This window comes from Mesoplodon densirostris, chromosome 19 (genome assembly GCF_025265405.1).
Source record: "Mesoplodon densirostris isolate mMesDen1 chromosome 19, mMesDen1 primary haplotype, whole genome shotgun sequence".
NCBI lineage: Eukaryota > Metazoa > Chordata > Mammalia > Artiodactyla > Ziphiidae > Mesoplodon > Mesoplodon densirostris.
This window is the reverse complement of record NC_082679.1, coordinates 13,710,254-13,719,053: the sequence shown is the minus strand read 5'-3', so window position 1 is coordinate 13,719,053 and position 8,800 is coordinate 13,710,254. Positions and strand designations below refer to the sequence as shown.

Sequence of the window (8,800 nt, the reverse complement as noted above, 5' to 3'; positions counted from 1 at the left end):
CCATCGCGGCCGCCAACAACGCCCGGAGCTAGCCCCTCTGCGGTAAGGAAGACACGCGAGGGCTAGACTACGAATCCCAGAGTGCCCCGCTCCCGCAGCCATGTTGGTAAAGGGCGCGCGGAAAGAGTGGGAAAGGGTAGAGAGTCGCAGTCCATCTGAATACTCTGATTGGTCACGGTGTGGTATGGGGGCGGGGCGTTTACTATTTAACCCACTCTGATTGGATGACTCAGGGGGGCGTGTTGGGGAATTCCCCCAGGGCGGAAGCGCTAGAATTCCAGGCAGAGCCCAGCGACGGGCGGGCGGCCGCTGGGGTCCCCTAAGGCTTTGGGGGCCATGGCCGGGGTCGCGTGCTTGGGGAAAGCTGCGGATGCCGACGAATGGTGCGACAGCGGCCTGGGCTCTCTGGGTCCGGACGCGGCGGCCCCCGGAGGACCAGGGCTAAGCGCGGAGCTGGGCCCGGGGCTGTCGTGGGCGCCCCTCGTCTTTGGCTACGTCACTGAGGATGGCGACACGTGAGTGAACCTTAGGCTGCCACACCGGGCCCTAAAATCCCACATCTGACTCCCTATTAGTCTCTGATCCTGACTTCCCAACCTCTCAATCGTAAATCTGTCTTCTAATGCTTGCCCTGACCTCTAACCCCCAAGTCTAACCTTTGATAAATCAATTTCTAATCTAATTTTGATCCTAACCCCTTCCTTTCTGGAACTCTGGTTCTCAGAGCTCCACATCCATTGATTGATTCCACATCCAAGGCTCGATTTGACCTTCCTGACCGCGGTTCTGAGACCTATGTTAGAACTGAAGTTCAGGCAGGCTCCTCCTGACATCTGACCTCTAAATATGATCTTTGATCCTTAGCTCCTAACTTAGACGCCTTAGATTTTGATTTCCGAAATTAATACTTGGCTTTTGACTCTAAGATCCCACCTTCTGAGCACTAATCTTCAAATCCTACATTCAAACAGAAAATGTAAACTCCATGACAGCAGGGATTCATCTGTTAAACAAATATTTATCCAACACCGACAACGTTTCAGGCCCTGTTTTAGGTGCTGGTGATAAGGCAGTGAAGAAAGCACAAAAACTTATGACTTGTGGAGCCTACATTCTAGTGGGGGTATATAGATGGAAGGGCAGACAGACTTACAGAAAGGAAGGGAGGAAGGGTGGGAGGAACAAAAAAGAAAGAAAGGTAGAGAGAAGGAAAGAAAGAAACAGAAAGCCACACAGACACAAAGTAAGAAAGAGAGAAGAGAAGAAAGATAGGAAGAAACAAAGATGGAAAAATGAAAAAAAAAATGCTATGTCAGAAGGTAGTAAGTTCTTTGGAGAAAAATAAAGTAGGAAAGAGAGACAAGTAGATAATCTGGGGAGAGCATTCCAGGTAGAAGGAACAATGTTGTAAAGGCCCAACTGAGGGAATGTACCTGGGGTTTTTGTGTGTTGTGTTTACAGTTGTATCCCCAGTAACGGAACAGTGCCTGGCCCATAGGAGGCACTCAAGAAACACCGATCTTCTCAAAGAACCAGCTGTGGTTTCATTTATTTTCTCTATAGGTTTTTTTTTTTTTTTTTTTTTTTTTTTGCTTTCTATTTTGTTGATCTCTGTTCTGACTTTCATTATTTACTTTCTTCTGCTTACTTTAGGTTTAATTTGTTCTTCTTTTTCTGGTGGAAGCTGAGGTCATTGATTTGAGACCTTTCTTTTTTTCTAGTGTAGGTGTTTCATGTAAATTTCCCAGAGTAGTGCTTTAGCAGTATCTCACAAATTCTGGTGTGCTGTGTTTTTATTTTCACTGAATTCAGTATACTTTCTAATTTCTCTTTTGATTTCTCCTTTGGCTGGTGGATTATTTAGAAGTATGTTATTTAGTTTCCAGATAGTCCAAATATCTTCCTTTTATTGGTCTTTAGTTTAATTCCATTGTGTGTGCACTTGAAAAGAATGTGTTTTCTGCTGCTCTTGGTGTAGTGTCAGTTAGAGGTTGTATTGGTTTCTTTGGTTCTTCTGTTGTTCAGGTCTATTGTATCCTTGCTGATGATTTCTGTCTACTTGTTCTATCAGTTATTGAGAGAGAGGTATTGAAATCTTCAACAATAATTGTGGATTTGTGGATTTCCTTGTTGTTCTATCAGGTTTTCCTTCGTGTAATTTGACGCTCTGTTATTAGGGGCACAAATGTTTAGGATTATTATGTCTTCTTCCTTAATTGACCTCTTTATCATTAGGAAATAATCTTCTCTATCCGTGGTAATATTCTTTGCTCTGAAATCTACTCTGATATTAAAATACTCACTCCTGCTTCCTTTTTTTTTTTTAACTTGTTTTTCATTGAGTATCTGTTTTTTATGCTAGCCAATGTTAGGGGCTTTCGTGTATGCTGTCTTATTTGTTTATTTATTTATTTATTTTTTGGCTGCGTTGGGTCTTCGTTGCTGCGGGCGGCCTTTCTCTAGTTGCGGTGAGTGGGGGCTACTCTTTGTTTTGGTGCATGGGCTTCTCATTGCGGTGGCTTCTTGTTGTGGAGCACGGGCTCTAGGCGCACAGGCTTCAGTAGTTGCAGCGCATGGGTTCAGTAGTTGTGGCTCGGCTCTAGAGCGCAGGCTCAGTAGTTGTGGCACACATGCTTAGTTGATCTGTGGCATGTGGGATCTTTCCGGATCAGGGATTGAACCCGTGTCCCCTGCATTGGCAGGCGGATTCTTAACCACTGTGCCACCCGGGAAGTCCTTCACTCTTGCTTTCTTTTGACTGACTGGTGTTAGGATGGTATAGCTTTTTCCATCCTTTTATTTTTAACCCATTTTAAAATTTATTTTAAAGGGTGTTACTTGTAGGTAGCATATAGTTGGGTTTTGCTTTTTTATTCAATCTGACAGTTTCTACCTTTTAATTGGAGTTTTTAGACCATTTACATTTAATTTAGTTATTGATATAGTTATGTCTATCATCTCGTTATTAGTTTTCTACTTATCTCTTCTTTGTTTACCTTTTCCTCTTTTTCTGTCTTTTGGAACGAGCAAATTTTGTCCCGTTGTATTTCTTTTTCTTTTTCTTTTTTTTTTTTTGCAGCACGCGGGCCTCTCACTGTTGTGGCCTCTCCCGTTGCGGAGCACAGGCTCTGGACGCACAGGCTCAGCAGCCATGGCTCACGGGCCCAGCCGCTGTGTGGCATGTGGGTTCTTCCCGGACCGGGGCACGAACCCATGTCCCCTGCATCAGCAGGCGGACTCTCAACCACTGCGCCACCAGGGAAGCCCCGTTGTATTTCTTTTGTTGGCTTATTACCTTTAACTCTTTGTTTTTTATTTTAGTGGTTGCTCTGAAAGACAGGTTGGTAAACTATGGTCTTTGCCAACAAAAACAGGCAAAATCCAGCCAGCTACCTGCTTTTGTATGGCTGTGAGCTAAGAATGGTTTTTACATTTTTAAAAGGTTGGAAGAAAATCAAAAGAAGAATAACATTTCATTGCAAGTAAAAATTATATGAAATCCAAATTGCAGACTCCATAAAGTAAGTTCTGTTGGAATCCAGCCATGCCCATTCATTTACATATCGCCAATGGCTGCTTTTGCATTCTGACAGGAGAGCTGAGTAGGTGAGAGACCATGTCATCCACTAAGCTTGAATTATTTATCTGTCCCTTTACAGAAAAATTTGCTGACTCCTGCTTTAGGGCTTATAGTGTACCACTTTAACTTATTATGGTCTGCCTTCAAGTGATATCATGCCGCTTCTCATAGCATAAAACAACCTTAGAATAGTATATTTCCATTTGTCTCTTCCTGGCCTTTATTGTATTGCTGTCATACATTTCACTTATACATGTGTTATAAGCTCCACCAGACACTGTTATTATTTTTGCTTAAACAGTCAATTCTTTTAAAAAAATTATCTTCTAAAGAGATTTACATATTAAGAAAGAAAATCTTATGTACTTACCCTATAGTTACTGTTTTCAGTGTTCTTTATTCTGTTGTATAGATCCGTATTTTCGTTTGATGTCATTTTCCTTTTGCTTACAGGTTTCCTTGAACATTTCTTGTGATGTGGGTCTGCTGGTGATGAGTTCCTTCGGCTTTTGTATAGTTGAAAGTAGCTGTATTTTGTCTCCATTTTTGAAAGATATTTTTTCTGGGTTAAAGAATTCTAGGTTGACAGTCTGTCTTTGAGTACTTTAAAGATGTGGCTCCATTGTGTTCTCTTGTATTACTTCCTTTGTGAAATCTGCTGTCATGCTTATTTTTATTCCTTTATACTTAAGGTATCTTTTCCTCTGGCTGCTTTGAATATATTTATCTTAATTGTTGATTTTGAACAGGTTTTTCATGTTGGGCCTCGGTATACTTTTCTTCATATTTCTTGTTCTTGGGAGTCATAGAGCTTCTTGGAGCCGTGGGTTTATAGTTTCCATCAAATTTGGAAAAATTTCTAGACATTATTTCTTCAAATATTTTTTTCTATCCCCCTGCTCCTTTAGGAACTTGGTACAGATATATTGGGCTGCTTGAAGTTGTCCCATGGCTCACTGATGTTCTTTCCATTTTTGAGTGTTCTCTTTGTGTTTCATTCTGGATAGTTGCTATTGTGAAGTCCTCAGGTTTGCTAATCTTTTTTTTTTGGTAATGTATAATCTGTTGTTAATTCCATCCAGTGTATTTTTCATTTCAGGTGCTGTAGTTTTTATCTCTAGGAGTTCAGTTTGAGTCTTTTTTTTTTTTTTATTATCCATGTCTCTACTTAACTTGTTGAATGTATAAAATACAGTTTGAATGTTCCTATTTGCTAATTCTGCCATCTGAGTCATTTCTGGGTCAATGTCAATTGATTGATTATTCTCATTATGGATCATGTTTTCCTGCTTCTTTGTATGCTTGATAATCTTTGATTAGATGCCAGACATTGTAATTTTTACCTTGTTAGGCTAGCTAGCTTTTTATTCCTATAAATACTCTTAAATATTGTTCTGGGATGCAGTTAAATTACTTGTAAGTAGTTTGATCCTTTGGGGTTTTGCTTTTATGATTTGTTAGGTGGGTCCTGAGCACCCACCTAATCTGGGGCTCATTATTCCCCATTACTGATGAAGTAAGACCTTCCGGAGTATTCTACCCAATATCCTATGAATTGTGGGTTTGTCCTAGTCCCGGCCCTGTGTGAGCACTGGGCATATCTCTCTAATCCTTTTGGATGGTTTTCCCCCAGACTGGGGTAGTTTCCTTATACCCTTGCACTGACCAGTATTCTTCTAAATACTCAAGAGGCCCCTCTGCGATCTCTGGGCAGCTGTCTCCTCTCTGGTTCCCTGTCCTGTGACTCCAGCTGCCTTGCTCTCCTGAGACTCAGCTCTGTCTCCTCACCTCAGGCAAATCTGCCTGCGTTCCCCCTCTCTGCATCATGGCTTGGAAACTCTCAGGATAGAAAGCTGTGGCAGTCAACTGAAGGGCTCATCGAGTATGCTGCCTGTTTCCCTAGAATTGCTGTCATTCATTGCATGATGTCCAATATCTTGAGAACTGTTGTTTCATATACTGTATTATGTCTGATTTTTTTTGGTTGGTTGGAGATGGGAGTGAAATCTGGTCCATGTTACTTCATCTTGGGAGGGAGTAGAAATCCTACTTAATAAACATTGGGGACTTCCCTGCTGGTCCAGTGATGAAGCCTCCACGCTTCCACTGCAGGGGGCTCAGGTTCGATCCCTGGTCAGGGAACTAAGATCCCACATGCCGTGCGGTGTAGCCAAAAAAACCCCAAACCAAACCAAACCAAACCAAACCAAAACATTGATTAAACAAATTTGCTGAATTAACTCTGACCTGACCCTCCCAGGTTCCTGACAGCTGGTTCCAGAACTGTGGTCATAATGCCTAGCACCCAGTAGGTGCTCCATGTTTGTTGAATGAATGCATGCAAGAGTACTTGACCTCATAAGAAGTAAAACAAACAAACAAACAAACAAACAAACAAAAAAAACACCCAAGCAAACCAAAAAAAGAGTACTAGACCTCTGCCTTCTGACCCTGTCCTTGTCCTCAGGGCACTGCACTTGGCCGTGATTCATCAGCACGAGCCCTTCCTGGATTTCCTCCTAGGATTCGCCGCTGGTACTGAGTACCTGTACCTGCAGAATGACCTGGGCCAGGTGAGCCACCTGTAGACACTGTAGGGCTTGGGGGCCAGGCTTCTCTGTGTGACCCCTAACCCCTGCCTTCTGCTCCTGCAGACAGCCCTGCATCTGGCAGCCATCCTGGAAGAGGCATCCACGGTGGAGAAGCTGTATGCGGCGGGTGCCAGCTTGCTGGCGGCGGAGCGTGGGGGCCACACGGCGCTGCACCTGGCCTGCCGCGTCGGGGCACACGCCTGCGCTCGTGTGCTGCTCCAGCCCCGCCCCCAGTGCCCCAGGGGAGTCCCCAACACCTACCTCGCTCAGGGCTCTGACCACACCCCTGACACCGACCACACCTCTGTTGCCTTGTACCCTGGACCTGACCTGGAGAAGGAAGAGGATGAGAATGAAGAGGACTGGAAGCTGCAGCTGGAGGCTGAGAACTATGAGGGTGAGGGTCCTCTGTCACTGGGAAGGGCCCGGGCTCCCAGGCAGGGTAAGGGTGCCTGGCTCTGGGCTCGGCTCTCCTGACTCAAAGCCTGGCCCCTTGGGAAATAATACCGAGGCTTTAGGGAACCCAGGCATCAGCCCCAAGGACTCCTGCTCAGGCCCCAGCTTATTGAGAACCACAAGCTCCAGGCCACCCAGGACAAGGGAACTCAAGCGCCAAGCCCTCTGTGAAACTCTGGCAGCCCAGGTTCCCAGAGGTTGACATTGGAGTTCAGGGATAGCCCTCCTCAGCTAGGCCTCATGGGAAAATAGACCTTGTCTACCCAGGGCCCTAGCTCCCCCGTCTCTAAGCCCACCCAACTACTTGGGACCAGGCCCCTCCACAGGTGGAAGGGCGGGACCCAGTGTTCAGGGCCCACCCCACCCCCCAAGGTCATAGGCCCTTCAACTACTCAGGACCCAGGAATTTGGGGTCCTGGTTCTTTGTGAAGTAAGACCAGAGACTCAGGTCTCCTACCCCAAGATCCAGGCCTCCTGTCCAAAGCCCCTGGGCTCTTCACGCATAGGTCCCAGACATCCCACAACCCAGGCATTGGCACTGCCAGCAAGTTCCAGACCACCTGAGACTTAGGCATTTGGGATGCAGGAGCCTCTTTGATATACCCAGGCATTCAGGAGTCAGACCCCAAACTCCATCACCCTCAGGCCACAAAACCTTCCCCTAGGATCGGGGCATTGGGGGCCCAGGCCCACCCCCCCGTCCTCTGACATAGGTCACTCTGTCCCCAGGCCACACCCCACTCCATGTGGCTGTCATCCACAAAGACGCGGAGATGGTCCGACTGCTCTGGGAGGCCGGAGCTGACCTCAACAAACCGGTGAGCCGCCCTAGGGAGAAGGCGTGGCAGGGTGGGGATCGTCCCCGAGCGGGGCAGGGTCTCCTCTAACCTCTCTGCTGCACGCCACAGGAGCCCACGTGTGGCCGGAGCCCCTTGCACTTGGCAGTGGAGGCCCAGGCAGCCGATGTGCTGGAGCTCCTCCTGAAGGCCGGTGCCAACCCCGCCACCCGCATGTATGGTGGCCGCACCCCACTCGGCAGCGCCACGCTCCGGCCCAACCCCATCCTCGCCCGCCTCCTCCGTGCACACGGAGCCCCTGAGCCCGAGGACGAGGACAAGCCCGGCCCCTGCAGCAGCAGTAGCGACAGCGACAGCGGGGACGAGGGCGTGAGTCAGGAGGAAAGACTGGGCGGCCCAGCTTGAGGGTCAGGGTAAACGGGCAGGTGGAAGGGGGAGAAGAGAAATTAGGCAGCACGTTTGGGCTGACATTGGGCTGCTGTGATGAGAGAAGTCGGGCAGCGGTGAAGGTGATATCAGACAGCGATCCAGGGAGACCTGGACAGGGGTGGCGGGGAGAACTTAGGCAGTGGCGGCTGAGAAGTTAAGGCAGTGGCAGAGGGAGAGAAAAGACCTTGGTCCTAGTGGTTGGTAAACATCGGCAGCAGAGGGTGGCAGCGTGGGGAGTTGTTTTGTGGGAGCAAGAGCTGGAGGGTTTAGGCTGTGGGAAGATGACCTTGGGCAGCCGTGATTCAAACACTGGCAGCGGTGGGGAAAGACCTAAGCCAGCAGTGAGGAGGCTTCATTGGAGAACCCAGGCAGCAGAGACACTGCTGGGGGCAGGGGTTGTCGCTGAACGGTGGGGGCTGAGGAATTTGGGTAGAGGCAGAGGGAAGGGGCGGAGGGGGAGACCCCAGGCCGCGGCGGCTGAAGGGCTGGAGAGGCGGCAGAGCTGGAGCCCACGCAGTGGCGCTGGGAGAACACAGGGGACCTGGAAAGTGGTGCTTAGAGAACCAGGAGCAGGGAAGTTGAACTGGGAGCGGGGAACTTGGGCTTCAAGGCAGCACCCGGTTCTCGGGGTGGGTGGGAGAACTTGGGCAGCGGGCAAGGTGGCAGCCGCCTGAGCCCCTCTGCCTGGCCCCCTCTGCCCCCAGGATGAATATGACGACATCGTGGTCCACAGTGGCCGGAGCCCAAACCAGCTACCTCCCAGCCCAGCCTCGAAACCGCTCCCTGACGACCCCATCTGACTTAATTGTGAATAGAGTTTCCAATTTAATTAAAAAATCCCAGTTCTGACAACCAGTGACTAGATCGACAGTCACCTTCCCAGGCCTCCCGCCCACTCCTCAGCTCCTATCCCTCTAAACTCAAGTGCTACACGATAAGCCTTGGTG

At 48.1% G+C, this 8,800-nt stretch overlaps 1 protein-coding gene across 1 annotated transcript; it reads left to right on the top strand.

The window, feature by feature from the left end:
• Positions 1–267: 267 nt before the first annotated feature.
• Positions 268–8,705, top strand: NFKBIB (NFKB inhibitor beta). The gene is made up of 6 exons (XM_060083665.1): positions 268–515; positions 6,048–6,153; positions 6,235–6,568; positions 7,357–7,445; positions 7,536–7,793; positions 8,558–8,705. Exons 1-6 carry the CDS (start codon positions 337–339, stop codon positions 8,651–8,653), a joined length of 1,062 nt encoding a protein of 353 aa, XP_059939648.1. The 5' UTR covers positions 268–336; the 3' UTR covers positions 8,654–8,705.
• The last annotated feature ends 95 nt before the right edge of the window (positions 8,706–8,800 follow it).